This window comes from Erithacus rubecula, assembly GCF_903797595.1.
Source record: "Erithacus rubecula genome assembly, chromosome: 5".
In the NCBI taxonomy this organism is placed as follows: domain Eukaryota; kingdom Metazoa; phylum Chordata; class Aves; order Passeriformes; family Muscicapidae; genus Erithacus; species Erithacus rubecula.
The window spans coordinates 14,012,656-14,028,798 of NC_136687.1; the positions used below are offsets into that span (position 1 = coordinate 14,012,656).

General features: G+C 39.7%; 1 protein-coding gene across 11 annotated transcripts in view; it reads right to left on the reverse strand.

Annotated features, from left to right (window-relative positions):
• The window catches only part of LDB2 (LIM domain binding 2), a 212,120-nt gene extending 197,461 nt beyond the window's left edge, over window positions 1-14,659 (reverse strand). For 4 of the 11 annotated variants that reach the window (XM_079307440.1, XM_079307436.1, XM_079307446.1 and 1 more), the window contains exon 1: window positions 14,136-14,648. In XM_079307440.1, coding sequence (XP_079163566.1) covers window positions 14,136-14,267 — 132 coding nt within the window. In that variant the 5' untranslated portion in view covers window positions 14,268-14,648. Of the gene's footprint in view, window positions 1-14,135 lie in introns of all 11 variants that reach the window. The other 7 variants (XM_079307442.1, XM_079307444.1, XM_079307438.1 and 4 more) reach the window with 7 other exon arrangements.
• Between the last annotated feature and the right edge of the window lie 1,484 nt (window positions 14,660-16,143).

A 16,143-nucleotide genomic window follows, 5' to 3' on the forward strand; every position in this document is an offset into this window, starting at 1 on the left:
ATTCCTAGAAATAAATAAATCATTAAGTACAACTGGGAATGCAAGCGGCTGTTATTTTGTAAACTTATTTTATGGCCTGAAATGCACCCACAGGTTTTAAATACAACTGAGTGTGAAACAGACAGTAACATTTTGTCGAGATATATAAAAACTTGCAGGTATAATTATTTCAATCTTATTTTCCTAGCAAAAAAACTCAAAGGTTCATACAAATAGCAAAGTAAGGAATCCATATTTTATATGGTGCTGGTGATACTGAAGCTAATGAAGAACTTGCTATTTATTTGAGCAGAGCTCAGAATTGGTAGCTGCATCCTTTTTCACTTATTAAACCAGCAAGTTGCCATTTACCATACCAATCAAATAAAGCACTATACAGAAAGCATGTCTGAAAAACAAGCTCCTGGGCCCAGTAACTCAGGTCCCACTGCCACACACAAGTTTGCAAGTGCAGTGAGCAGCTCAACTCTCCCTCTTATTCTTACTGGGAGAAGTCCTTAGTCTCCCAAATGAAAACAAATGGGGTGGGGGTGTAGGGGGAAGGCTGAACCTCATCTTTAGCTTGTACAGACCCATGGTGTGTGTACTTGACGTCATAAAAATGCTGTAAGTCTGCCAGGTCAGCAGCCACAAACCCCAAATGCTGCCAGTTGCAGGCTGAGCAGAGCAGACACTAACAGGCTATGAATTTCATTTTATCATTCTTCCCCTTCCTGATAAAGCAGCTGCTGGAGAAAAACACTGGAAAATATTAACTATGGATGTCCAGGATTTGGTTTTGATCAGTATTAGAATAACCCCAATGACAAATTTTGCAAAATTTGTTTTTATTAATACAGCTAACAATGTAGGCTTTGTAGTCCACTTTCAAAGAGTGTCAATAAGCTCAGCTAAATTATGTACTTCATTCAGCCTGCCAGATCTACCTACTATTCTGCTAATTTATGAGCGATACATTTCTCTCCAGCTAAATTTCTGATCAAGAAAAACTTCACTCAGTTTCTGCTATTTGTTTTGCTAGACAATACTCCTTAATAATGAGTGCTGCTTGCTCTTAACCATGCTTTATATTATATCTTTTGCATTTTGTGAAATTGTAAGTGCAAACATAACACAAGTCCCTGAACATACAGTTTTATTGCAGAGCCTACTATGGACAACACTGAAAAGCTGAGAACTTCCAGTCCTTTTGGTAAATCCATTAGAATAGGTAGGTTCCACAAAACCAAGTTTTTGCTTTTTCAGGTTCTACACCTCGTTCTAGCACCCTCATACATAGGATTAAATGCTCATTTCGTTGACTAAAAGAAGAAATCTTTACATGGGATGAGGAGCTGCAGTTACAAGATCAAACTGAAGCAAACCTAGGATGCTTCTGATAGAGAAAAGGATTTTTTTCCTTTCTTTTTTTAATTTTTTTTTTTTTTTTATCACAACAGCACCACTGGCCTACAAATTATGTTATTTGCAATTGTGCATCTGTGTGCCATCAATCTCCAAGGAAGGGAAAGACTGCTGGGCTGAGCTCTCAATTTATGTTTCTCAGTTGACTCTTATAATCACACACAGTGTTCTCAACCTCAGTGCAGTTATTCTGGTAACAAAATTTGCACACCAGGCGGGTTTATCCAAGTTCCCATGGTCCTAATAGTTTCATATACTTCCCAATAATAATCTTGAAAATTATACAGGTAATTGTGTTTCTAAAAAGCCACCTTTGCAAAATTGGGAGAGCTCTTTCCTCTCAACAGGAAAAATATTTTAATGAAGTAGCTAGTATATGCCTAGAAAAATGGCAAGAAAAAATGCAATTTAAAAATTTAACCCTTCTTTAATGCTGCCTTTAAATGTGGCATTAAACAAAGCTAAGGGAATTCTGGGGTCCATAGCTGATGAAAGGTGCCAAAATAGCATGGATAGAGAGCAGGATCCACTGACAAGGATCCCTTGGTCCTGCAACACTGCAATCTGGAAAAGGCATTAATATTCATAGTCCAGACTGTGTTCAGAGAGAAGGCAGGAGCTCTGTGCAATGGTGGGTCTAGCCCAGCAGAGGTGCAGCGAGCTGCTTCACTGCATTACTGAAATTCAGTCCATCTCACTGATACTGCAGAAGGCAGCAGCATAATGAAACAGAGCACACACCACTTCAGTAGTTTTATCAATCTGTGCTCTCCTGCTCCTGACCAATATATAACTCCACACAGGACTTCACTCTTTCCAACTTTGAGCAGTCCTAGGAATGATTTAAGTTTCTGTAATATGGTAACCATTAGGATATTTCTATTAGATCACCATTCAGAAATGTATCAAGACTGACTTCATTTGTATAACACCAAAAATGCATTGGTTTTACTTAAGGTAGCCCAGTTTCTTTCAAAATGACATTTTAAACAGCACCTCTTCCTCCAGCCTGGAATACTTATAACTACCTCATTTATTTGTGAGAAAATACAGGTAACGTCTGTTAAAAAGCAAAATCCATTAGACTCTGGGTAGTTTGGGTACTGTAAGGGTCTCCAAAAGGCAACAGATGTGGGGAAGGGGGAGGGGGCAGTTGATTTTGTCTTTTTAATATTCAAAGTGGGTCTGTTCTCACTGGCTAATTAAATCAGTAGAGTGCAAACAATAAAAGAAAAAATAAGTGTTGCCTTTCTTCCCTAGAACAACCTCCCTGATTCATCTCTCTTATTACAAGAACTTAATTTATTACCAGATTTTACAATATTCCCTCCCCAAGTCATCATGAAATAAGACACATATTCCACAGCACCAATTCCCATCAAAAAGAATATGCTTGTCGTGTAGAATTTAAGATAAGATGTCTTTTCCACTATTGAGAAAATATGGGCTTAGAATGAGCTTCTTTGATTGACATGAAACTACTGAAGAATCACACTTGAAAAGCAATAGATTTAATAACAATATCAGATGTACAAATCAATCAGCAGAATGCTGCCTTAAATATATTTGCAGTTGCTTGGCAAAACCAGTATATTTGCACGGGTGTGCTGAATTACTTGAGAAGAAACAAAAAGTGTCAATAACATTAAACAGTCACCTTCCAAGAACTTACACTATTATTGTACTTTCTATTCAGACAATTCTATTTAGTACATACATGTAATATAAATTAAAAAAAAAATTATGACATCAAAATGACAATAGTGTGTACAGATTTGGGTTTGAAAGTATTTTAAATACTACTACCAACTTTCAGCTTTTAGTTAGTTACGATACAAGCAGCACAATAATAAAGACATGCTGCAGATACAGACCAGAACTCCACTGCTCTAGCACTGCACAAGGATAGAGAAGGTAGTCCCAACTCCAAAAACCTTATAGTAAAGGTGCATACGGTGAAGACAAGGAAGTGAGCATCAGTAACCACCTAATTTTACAAGGATAAAGCTCAGGAAAGGATCAATACACTTGTGCATGAAATAAGGCAGATTGTACACGCTGAGTCCTAGGCTGCTCTCTCTCCCCACACCATCAAGTCCAACAAAAGTTTAGAGATGCTTGTGTATTTATTATGTTTAAGTGACAGCACTGTGGACACACCTGGAGATAAGGGACAATAGAGGGATGCAGACCCTTTGCTTCATAAGGATGTATTCAGCAATAAGGTCGTTTTTGGCAACAGAAGACAACTATTTCAGCCCAGTTGTTGCCTAGTTTTTGAAAACATCAGAGCCAAGAAAATTGTTATGGGACATAATGCATGAATTTACAGGCAACTCCCCTCATGTTCAGGATCATCGTGGAAGAAAACATGGACATGCTTGTTTGAAGAGGAACAAGTGACAATCAAGACACTAGTACAGTAATGTGAGGTCCTGAGCATTTATAGATGTAGGGTTCTTTCTAAGCTCCACACATTCCTGGCCTGATCTCAAGTTTAATGTTAATTTCTCGGCAAAAAACAACTTCATTGTAGTTAATGAACTATCCACAGCTGAAAGGCTGATCTATTCAACCTCAGATTCAGGGCTGTAGGAGTTACATGCTCATTGCCAAATGCTAACTATAACTTAGTTGAAGCTACTGTTTAGCTACCATTTAAAACATGCTCAGTATCTAAAAGTACTTTGTGCCCTTCAAGCATTCTTCTGGTTAACCAAATTAGTGGTCTGAAAGAAATAAAATATTTACTCTGTACTGCATCCAAAACCAGTGTTTTGACTGATAAGCAAACACCAAAGCCACAGAGATAACAGCAGCAGGTCAGACTTAGCAAAATGATGCCTCAGCTTATGCCACTTAGCAGTCAAATACATGCTATAAAGGCACAAACAGAAATGAGCCCACTAGCACCTAATTTAACTGTATCTTGAAAACACAGTATAGTAACCCAGCAAAGATACTTCTGTTGGTATTTGTATGAAAGGACATTTGTCAATACCCGTTAACCTCTGGCTTTTACCTGTTAGTTTTCTAAAGGATGCTTGTGTTGCTTCACAAGCCACAAGGTGTCACAGTGGCTCAAGTGGTAGGATTCTTGTCAGTCTAGACACGCAGGTTGTGGCTTCAGGTTACATTCCAGTGCTAAAACTGCTCTGTACGAGGAAGTCTGTGCTACACTGAGTATTTAGAAGTGCCTTTGGATGCAACTATCACTCAAGGTGCAACTCGGTTGCCTAAGGATGTTTTTTATATGGGCATTAAATAATCTTACAGCAGTGTCAGGGAAGAGAAGTACTTGGTGCACTGGCATTTTGGCCAATCTTTTTACTTTGCATTATTAACCCTGCCAGTGTTAGGAAGTAATGAAAGGAGTTCAGCTAGTAATTCATATCAAATAAAAAAATTTATGAATTCCACTTTGTTCTACCAAGGGTTTCTAGGAATTAGTAATAATTTATTTGAATGCACTAATTATTCAAATTTATGACATATTTTTGCTCATCTTTCATAACAAGCAGTGTGCTGTAAGCATGTAATATTCTGCTAAGACTATATATATTGTAGTTGGTCATATATTGTGTGTTACTGTTTTGTATCCTTGACTGGAAGAGCACAGATGGAGCTAGAGCTTAAAATGCCAGGAAGCTTAGAAAATTTTTACCATTTTTCTAATGTAACTGCACACTAAGCAGCGTTCCATTCCATGAAAAAAATTATGCACATACATCATATTTACTGACTTGTAATTTTCCCATTGCAACCAGCCATTGTTATTAATTTGCTTTACATTCATACACCAGCCAGTCCTCACTGCAAAGCAATCAGAGATTCTTCTCTGGTGTATTTAATTTCTAAGTATCATGGTTCTATCTGGGACGTAAGCTCAAAACAGGAAACGCTGCCTCTCAGCTTAGCCCATATAAAATACACAAATTCTTTCAGTAATGTCTAATAAATTGAAATTTGCATTCTGCAATTATTTCAAAGAATAAAACTCCATTGATCAAACATTCACAGAAAAGCATAAAGAGCACGAACATAGCCAAAGCAAATTCACTGCTAAACTCAAGTGAATTGTCACGGAAATTTTTCATGTAGTATTTGTTGCACTCAGGTAATGAACATTTACCCAGTGTGTTGGCTTTTCATGTCCCATTATTCATGCCAACACATTCATTAAAATGGGTCTATGCTATTTAACATAATCAGCAGTGTGCATAGGTGTGGCCTTCAAAGAGTTATTACCACAGTTTACAGGCATGCTGCTCATAAATACAAGCAGAACCCCAGTCAGTGCACAACGCCAAGATTCCCAAAAAAACATATGGTAATTTTTGCTGTGTAAAATGGATAGGTGCACTATACAATGCATAATTGCATCACATTATATCTGAACTTCTAATTGCTTAAAATGACACTTCAAATCACATCAACAACATTATTACCTAATTACCATAAGGGTTAACTGATACTCCAGTGATTTGGTCTAGGTGCAAGCAATACAGCCATTGTATTGCCTTCATGCATTACAGCAAAAGCTACAGTTGCAAACACATCTCAAATCCATATTCTGTGAATGTTTTCAACATCTTAGTATGGGGAAAAAAGTGGAGAAACAAGTGCCAAAAAAGGACGCCCCTCTTCCAACATGCTGAACAGGAATTATTTTCATTTGCTCTAAAGGAACTGTTATATAGCAGTTATTTTCTTTTCACATCTTTGTGATGCAAAATAGAGTAACATGGTAACATTTATGGTACTTAAACCAGATACAAGAATTATGGAAGATGGTGAGTGACAACCTGAAAAGGCAAGTTACTGTCAGAATGTGGGAGAGTAAAATAGCCAGTTGTAGTCCTTTCTCCAGTGCCAACTGACCCATGCATGAGACTTCTGTAAACTGCAGAAATAAAACATAGCATTCTAGGTGTAAGGCATTTCATCATCCCTTTTTCTACTTATTAAAGGCTGTCCTGGCTGCAAACCTAGAGGCTAAGCAGGTGTCAGCCTGCCTTGCCCACCTCACCCTGGAGCATGTCTAGTCCACAGAAGATGGTTAGAAATGCTGGTGCTGCTGACTGCCTTCCTAAGGGATGAAGGTGCTTCAGCATAAGAAATAAAATTGAAAAGTTTCAGTCTATTTAGTTTCCTGTTTTCTGAGCATTTTCCTCTCTTCATGTAACTATTGTATTTAAAGATTTAGAATACTTCTTTTTGTATAATGTAGTCATTAATATCTCAGAAATCTCTTTGTAACCTGCTCTAGGACAGATGGCAGCTATTTGTCTGATAAAATCTTCTGCTAATGGCTGAGGCAAAACTACACAACTGGAACAAAAATCACAATAAGGTACACTAAATACTTCAAATGCACAATGTGCTTAAAGTCATAATTTTCTCAATTTACTACTTTAAAAAATAACCTAATAAAAATGTAGTTAGGAAAAAACCAAATGTTTGAAAGTCCAAAAGGAAAGTAAAAATAGTCCACTGCTTATGCAATGTAAGACTGCACATATTAATGCTCAAACATAGCTGGTTTTTTTCCAGGTATTTAGTTTTTCAAGAATAAGCAAAGTGGATCTATGATCCAATCTATTCTTGAGTCTGCTTTAATCAGGAGGTTCCAAATATGATCACTTTTATACACACATAATCTTTCTTTGTCCTTTGAATGCAACCGATAAGGTCGTTCAGCCAGGCAATTCTTTTGGATGTTCAAGTCTGCAGCTAGCAGTTGTGTAAAATGCACGGGATTCAGATTTATGTGAGTAATCTAATGTCAAAACTACACTGATATCACACTTCCCCCTCCCCTTTTTAACACACATACAAATGATGCTCCTGTTCTGCTAACTGGGCTTGGCAAGCTTAGAATCAGGGAAGATGGATATCAACAGGTGCTGCAGATCATGTGTGACAGATCTACAGCAATGTTCCAATTCACTAGGTGCTCCAAAGGATGCAAACTGTTTGGTTTGTAGCTGACCAGCTGGGCAGTAGACCTAAGCACATTTAGAAACCTACATAAAGCTATGGGCTTTACTGCACCAGTTCTGAGTTTGCCATTCTGCTCTGGACAAGCACCTGAATGTGAATATTGACCACAGAAAGACCTCAGGGAGAAGTTCTAGTGTTGTACTTTCATTTGGCTGCAGTTATCTGAGTTCTTTGTGAAGAAGTAGTCTCGTGCTTCAACCCAAACCATTCTATGAGTCTGTGATTCAAGTCTGTATGCTGAGGATGGGAACAGCCCCTGGCCAGAAGCTTCAACATGGGAATGCCTCCTTGACAATACTGCAGAAACTTCAAGGTGATGCCAAGACGACCTAAGTCTCACAGAGAGGGCAGCCTGTTGCTGTAAAATTTATGGCCTTTGCAAAGACTCTTCAGTACCAACAACTCTCAAATCCTGAAGACATGATAGGTTTAAAAACACACCAAGTCCTACTTCATGTTTAGTTCTGAAAAGGTCTCATTTTTCCGGAGCAGTTGTTTTCTCACTAACCTTTTAAGGCATGAAAGTACTAGAGCTGTTTCCAGAGGTATCAGCTGTTCCCATACTGAGGTCTAGTTGATTCCCTGTTACCTCAGAAGGACCAAGTGGACTATTCAGCCTAAATGAATAATTTACAGGTTTTAGTTTAGTAGGGCATGGCTGTCAACCACACTGCGATAGAAACATTATTCTGACCATAAAGTGTCTTCTCTCTGAAATCCTGACAGCAACCAAACACAGAAAGAACACAGAAAAGAAAGATGCAGGCCTAGGGGAGATGATTTTAGCCAGGGGTTCGGGGATGCTTCTTTCACTACTAATTTTGTCTAATAAATAAGACCGTCGAGAAACAGCCAACAGGTCCTGCCCTACCAGAGTATTCTTTGGGGCAACCTTGTTCCTGCCACGATCACCCCTCTAAGGCACCAAGTAGCCCAGCAACAATTTCTGGAAAAGAGCACCTGGCAAAAGTGGGGATCTATCCTGACCTGTTTAAACAGAACAGGGCAGGAAAGAAGGCTCTTCTTGTGGAGGAAACAACTGAACAAAGTATCAGCATGGCTGAAACGCGTGTTTGTAGTAGATACGCAGCTTCTGGCAAAGAGATGCAAAAGAATACCATTTTAACTAAGAAGTCTAGCTAAAAAATACTGCAAAGAGTTTAGCAATCTTACCGTTTTTAAACAAAGTGCATACACCAAACCCAAATTATTTTCTTTCTTATCTGATCTTGCAATCTTACTGCAGGCGAAACTCCAGCTAAAATAAGAGCACAGGACTAGTTCCTTGTTATGATCTCTATTTTGTTCTTTCTCACTAACCAACAGCTTCTATTTTTGAGACTGGATCTGCATAGTAAATCTTGTTTACATCAGGGAAAGATGAAGTTTAAAGGGTTTTTTCTAAGTGGATTTATGGCTTACAGAGTAAAGTACAAAAAGAAGAGTTGAAAAGGTTTCTTTATAGAAAATGATCTAGTAAGCATCAGAGTGATTGCAGGCAAGACCCATGCTTACACTTTTTGCAGTGACTGTCCACCAGCCCCTACACCCAAATGCAGCATACATGCATTTTCCACTCTATTATATGACTTTTTTGGGGGGAGGGTGGGCAGGAGCAGCAAGATATCCCTGATTGTAAGCTAAGGATCAACATGTAAAGGAAGTGGAGTCTTTTTTTCTCCCCTGGCCTCATAAGAATTGTTAGTTTGTAACAATTTTAATTGAAAGCAGCTGCAACTGAATTTTTAATGGATTAAAAAAGTGTATGAAATAAAACAAAATCGGTAAAAAGAACCCTGAAATCCATTCTGAAGTCAGTATCTGCCTAAAGGCATTTAAGAGTTTTCTTTTAACACTGACCTTTCAGTTTCAGCAAAGCATGGTTCATAAATACTCTCAAAATACTTTACTGATGTTCCTAGAATTGCTAAGTATTAGTGTATTTGTGGGTTAAATAATATTTCCTCAAAATTGCTTTGAGACAGAAGTTTATGTGTTTTCCCCTCAACAAAACAAACTCATTGGACAAACTCAGACTTATGTACACAATATGAGAGATCTGTTTGCCATACTAAGTTGCTAAGCGAACAAATGTGATGTCACAACATAGATTTTTATGACTAATCTATTAAAAATGCATCAGGAAGAAGAAGATTATTTCATCAGATAGCAATGTGAGGAAGAAAAATAAGAGGCTACCATTAAACTGGAGAAAATTTGTTTTGCTTTGATTTGCTTTAAATATTTGGTTGCATTTGAATATCTGTGTAAGCTTCCAGTTCATTTAGCAGCTTTTAAATAATCATAACACCCTCTTTTACTTTCCTTTTAATTTTCTTTATATATTTTCCCGTCACAAAATCTTTGTGAAATTCTCTATACAGTTTAATAGGAGTTTGATATCATTTGATTAAGCTGATTGTCTTTAAAACAAATATGCTACTAATCAAGGTCTCTAGTCACCCTTAAAACACTGCTCTCTTAGCCAGAGGGGAAGCTGTGTTTTGCATCCAATGGTGATGTAAAGCATAATCTCTTGTAATGACAGAGAGAGATACAGGTGAATTTAATGTATTGTGATACACAAAAGTTCTAACAATACAGGGTACTAAATAAACAAGTGAAAGGCTTGATACATTTTCTTTGATTACTGACAATAAAGCAACGCCTCAAACTTTAAACTGTCAGCAACTTCAAGTGATCTATTCACAGCACACTGTAATGTTACTGAATAATTATAAACAAGATATAATCACCTTTTTTCTTTTAAGTGTAAGCAATTTCAAATGATTAAAAATTAGAACAGAAAAGGATTTACAACATCAAAGAGGAAAAGAGGTGCCTTTTTAAACATCAAGTTTTATGAAAAACAGAGACATTTACCTATGTTGTATATTGCTACCTAGAACTTCAGAAACTGCAGATTATGCCACAACAGGATTTCTTTCTTGAAATGTTAAACTAATACAGATACAAAAATATTAACATAAACTGAGTATGAGTGAATGGGAATGAAATCTTAAAACCACACACAGAGCAAGGAAACAGCTGCATTTTGTTTAACCAGAAGTTAATCAACTATGAGAGAAGTAAGTAAGATTTATCTTTATATCTGCCAAAGATTATTAAACATTTAAATATTCATTTTACTTCTTTAAATAGAGATTGTTGATGCATTACGAAATGGCACTGGATGCTCCTCAAGTATTAAGAAAGCACGCATTAATTTAGAAAAATTTATTACCACATTAGATTTCTTTGAACAACTTTTAAGGAAGGTACGGTTTTCCTGTACACTGTTTAGTAACTCAGACTCCCTAATTTACTTTAGATCACATAAGAATTAGCTAGGTGGTGGACTTCTGCCAGTACTTACATCATAAAACCACCCCCTGCCTGGGTGTGATTGGAATTCTTCGCCTAAGACTGACCCTGCATTTAAAAAGGCAGTTGTAGGTTCTGTCTGAGGAGCCCATAAAGTTATAAGAAGTTTGGAGAGCAGAAGTTTGCACATCTAGCATAGGCTAAAGCTGCTAATTCTTTACTTTCATGACTTCCATTTCTTCCTAAAGAAAACAAGAACAACAAAGATAGCTATGCTGCATCTAAATGACCTTTCTTTATCACTCTGTACTTTGTCTGCTTAATACACTGAGCACATCCTTCACACTGACTGTTATTCCCTTCCACTCAATGCTGAAACTGGAGTGGAACTGCAGTGGATTTTGCAGGAAGGGTCCCCAAGTCCTGAGCTATTTTGAGGGCACTTCTACCTCCCTCAACATACCATCAACCCTGATGTTTGGAGAGCAGGAGTAGGAATGGCATTTACTGGTGGATACCCCACTGGTGTTTCTACCAGCTCATTGTTTTGTTTTTTGTTTTTTGGGGTTTTTTTTGGTTTTTGTTTTTGTTTTGTTTTGTTTTTTTAATAATTTCTCACCTACCTCCAAGCTTTGGAGAACTACAACAGGAAGGGAGAGGAGAAAACAGATAGACATGACATACAGATACTCCTTCCATAGGCTCTCCATCCATCCTCTGTACAACTTTATTCAATTATGTATGTTTTGCTCTGCCTGGGAACTTCCACCTCTGCAAGAGACAGTAGAAAATCTGTCTCTACAGGGTTATTAAGAACTTTTTAATTTTTTTATGAAACCTAAAAAATTCCATAGGCTTTTCATGGATTTTTTGAGATAACGCCTGTAGTTTCCCATTTTTTTTAAGGCATCCTCATTTGCCACTGTCTCTCTGCACAAGTTGGGTCCACGTGGAATCTGCCAGCTTGCTACCCCCAGTCTTTTGGAGAGTTTCTTTGTAATTCCTTTCGCCTTAAGCTGCTTTGCCTGTGCTCACCTACCCCCTGGGGCTTGCAGAGCACAAGCAGCCTCCTTCAGAGACCAGTGCCTACATTATTCCAAAGACTGCCCGAAGAGAAATGCTCATGCAGCAAGCCTGTATCACCCAGAGCACAAGCACATTCTTTCCATGACAAACAGGGCTCCGGATTCAAAAAATTTACAGCTACTTACACATGCTCCAGAAGCCTTCACCTACCAATCCCAAACATGCTTGGAAGTGCAGAAAATTAATTTGAAACTTCCACTTCTGACCTGCCCAAGAAACAGCATAATTCTTTACAGACTGCCCACACCTAGTCACTCTAGTGTCCCAGGAAACTAGTTTAATATTTTTTGTTGTTAATTATGAAGATGTTTTACTTGGAAGATGAATGAGGTGAACTGAAGATAGCTAGAAAACACACTTCAATTAACAACAATGCTTAGAGCTCAAAACTAAAAAACAGCAAACCAGAATGTAAACGCTGAACAGTCAAAAAGCAAAAGAATTTTTATCCTGAGCAAATAAAAGAAATGCTGGAGCATAAGGCCTTCATTAACTAAATACTGTCTGTCAAAGAAAAATGCTGCTGAAGCTTAGCAAGGCACTCCTAGTAAGAAAGAGTGGGTTATTGCTCTTTGCCCACAACAATCCATCTGAATTTGTGCTGCAGATTGCAATTAAAGGTGCTGCACCTCAGCCATGAAGGAGGGGAAAGTTGTTTCACAAGTCCCCCAAAAACTTTTCTAGTGTAACATCCGTAAAGGAGCTACAATCAGGAACTGGTCAAGTATTAAAAGTACCACTAAAATAATATGCAAAAAGGCTAAATTAGCACTTACAGCTTTTAGAGCCTGTTGTATATAAAGCCCTGAAGAAATCACTGAATGATACATATTTGCTTTTCTCACTTGAAAAAGTCTATAAATTATTACATGAACATGTACAGGAATGCAAGGAACAGAGTTGCAAGACACTAACAAACAAGCAGCAGCACACAAACCCCCAAAACCCCCCCATTCTAAAGGGCAGCAACCCTCTGCAGCCAACAGCTTGGGGCAAAGCTGACAAACACTTGCCATGATTTTGGGAGCAAAGAGCTGCTTGGAGTTTTTAGCCAGCACAAAGTGTATTAGCAACCCAGCGAGGTTTTAAGCCTGGCAGTGGTAACAGTGGTAGAACAGCAGTTACCCCGTGGCGGTGCCCAATCAGAAAGCAGGTCACATCTCGTTAGCTGTATCATATACATTAAACGTCACAGATTCTCCATGGCTTAGCTGACAATTCAGGCATGTGTGCTTTATTTTATGATAACCTCCTGTTATCTTAAAAGAATCACAATACAACAAACAGATCAACCTGAGATCCTTCACCATGCTGTGTGTCATAAACCTGGAAGGTATTTGGCACTATATAAAGCTGTTTACTATAAAAGATTCATACTTTTAAAAAGTCTTTTCAGGGCACCACTAATAAACTACTATGAAAAATTGCAGCACCAAGAATGTTTGCTGCACAAACACAGACACATGGACAGAAATGCAGCCTGATTCACTTTCACTTCAGCAGACTTGAAAAGTGTGCTTTACTTAACCACGTAAATAACAATATGCAGCCCCCACTATTTCTCTCTTTTTTATTTTTTTTTAAGTGACAAAAGCATTTCCCCCTCCCATTCAGTATGTTCTCTGCAGTCGCTGATCTGGATTTCGAAGCCAGGGTGTATAAACCACAAGCACATTTTACAAAGCATAACCAACAGTGAATGTAGTTTACATTACTGGGTACTTTTGACAGCTATATGATAAAGTAGTGAACTGACCATCTCTCTTGCTAAATGCAACAGCATTCTAAACGTAAACACAAATTTCTCTTGCCGCTTGTCCCAAACATGTGTTCTTTAAGAGTAGCCATGGAATAAGTTTTTAAAACTCCGCTCCTCTTTTCAGTTATCATCCATTTTTAATTTTAATAGAGTTTAGAGAACAAAACCAAACAAATATTCGTCTCTCCCCCTGAACCTGCAACATTCCAGAATTAATTTTGTGCAAAAGCCGAAGCAATACTTTGCAATATTATAGCTGCAAATGCCAGCAGGACAGATCCTGAGCAAACAACACACTAAGGCAAAGAAATTTCCTGAGACCAGCATTATAATCAATCCTGAAGTGCTGTACTGTAATTTCACGATTTCAGCCTAAGCTGGTATCTCCTCCAAGAGTTGCTCTGCGTGGAAACATAATGAGGGATTACCCAATTAAAGTACTAAATTAATTAGGGTTCATGCCTGCATATACTGTACTGTCTAGTGGGACGCTTCAGCTGGAATTCGGGCTGAAACCTACCACGGTCCATGCACAGGAAAACAAGGCTGGGGGACTTACCTCCGTCCGCGACTGCAGCCTCTTGTTCATTTCATATATTCGGTACTCTGGTTGCACCATGTATGGTGTGTGTCTCCTATAAAATGGGCCAAAAGGAGAAGAATAGAAAGGGTCATGTGGTGTGCTGGACATCTTGCCTGCTTGCAGAGATTCAAGCTACACAGAGTATCATCAACATCCATACAGAGCACATGGGCTGTGTGTTCTTCACAGTACAAAGTAGCGGCGCGCACACACACACACACATCCAGGCTGCGCGCACTGGCTGGGGCTGCTGTGGGAGCCCGCTCCCGGAGACGGGCGGGGGTGGGGGGAGCGGGAGCGCTCCGGCTCCAGACGCGGAGAGAGAGGGAGGCTGGATAGCTTCAGGCACCGCCGCTCCGCTTTAAAGCAGCGCTTTCTGGAGGGGTCATTTCCTGTCCGCGCTGCCGACTAGTTCAGCAGTGCCACCCCCCTCCCCGCCTGGCAGAGGTGCGGGTTGGGGTTCGCCGTCCCCCGCAGGCCCCCGCCGGAGCCGCGGCGGGCTCTCGTTAGCATATAGGTGGTTTAAAAGCTGCCTGAGCCAATCACCCCGCGGGTAATGTCAGAAATGTGATTACTACAAAACGCATAAACACAGGCCACGGCCATCCCGCCGCGGGCAGCCGGCGCTGCCCCCGGCCCGACGGCTCCCGCTGCCCGCCCGGGGCACCGCACGGACGGCGCCGCACAAAGAAATAACCCCGCACAATGGAGAGCGCTCGCGTTTCTGCCAGCGCAGGAACCTCCCGCAATATGGGAAAGCACAAAGGGGCGGGGGGCAGAGCGGGACCCCCGGAGCAGCGCCGGCACTAACCCGCGGCGGGGTCAGCCGGGCACGAACGGGTCCGTTCAGACGCCGCTGTCCGGCGGAAAGGCTTCGGCGGCTACATGGGAGACTGCTCCCAGGTTTTAGGATCATTGCTGGGCATAAATCCAGCAGCGGTTGCCAGTGAATATCCAATGTTGGGGAAGAGGTCCCGAGGGAGGAGGGCAGGGCAAGGGGAGGAGATCACCCCTTGGAGGTGAGGGATGAACTTCATCTGTTGGATCATGCTTGCAGGAAAGTGCTGGGAGCGGACACCACGTGAAGGAAAAGTCTTCAAAATATTGCATAAACAAAATGGGCTCATGTGCTCAATGGGAAAGTGCAAGGTCTAGGAGGGGAGCCTTCAAATTACCTGGACGAAAAAGTCCTCGAAACACAGACTGCCCTCATACACAGCTGTAAAGTATCAGGCATTATTTACAGTACCGAATAAATGTAAAAACAACAATAAACAGCGCTGAATTAATCTCTCATGTAAATTCATTCAAGCAAATGGAACCACTCTAGGAACAGATTTCGTTAACTAATATGATTAAGAGAATAACAATGAGCTGCAGCCACAACTGTTCTCGGTCGGAGCGCTCTGCATGAGCGCTGCAGGATCGCCCATTTCACAGATGGGGAAATCAAGGCACGCGCCATTACTTTTTCTAAATTTTTGTAATAATCCCGAAAAATATTTGAGCATGATATGGCTTTACTCACTGTCAAAAATTTAATTCAAATCTGACCGAATGTGGTAATATTTTAAGACATATTTGAAAAAATCTAGTTTTCATTGGCATTTGGCTGGTTCTGGAAAGTCTGACCTCTCTTTTCAGGATAAAATATGAAATTTCATGCTTTGTATTCTCCTGACCGCTGATCGGAATCATAATTTATCTTTCCCCTACTGGTAGTTGTTTAGCAAAACTATTTCTGAATGTTCTTATGGAATAACAGTTTCCATAAGAAGTGACGTATTGAGCTGTTTTTATAGACTTCCCACAGCTTCTGTCTCTAAACACAGAGACAACAGATAATACACAAGGAATGTCACTTCCCTCTTCAAGAGCACCCCAGCTATGCAGCAATACTACACTGCCACTCCAGTACCATTACTGGAGATGCTCAGTTTAATAAATAGCATGTGCAACATTTGGCTCAGTAGTGCTGCAGTGA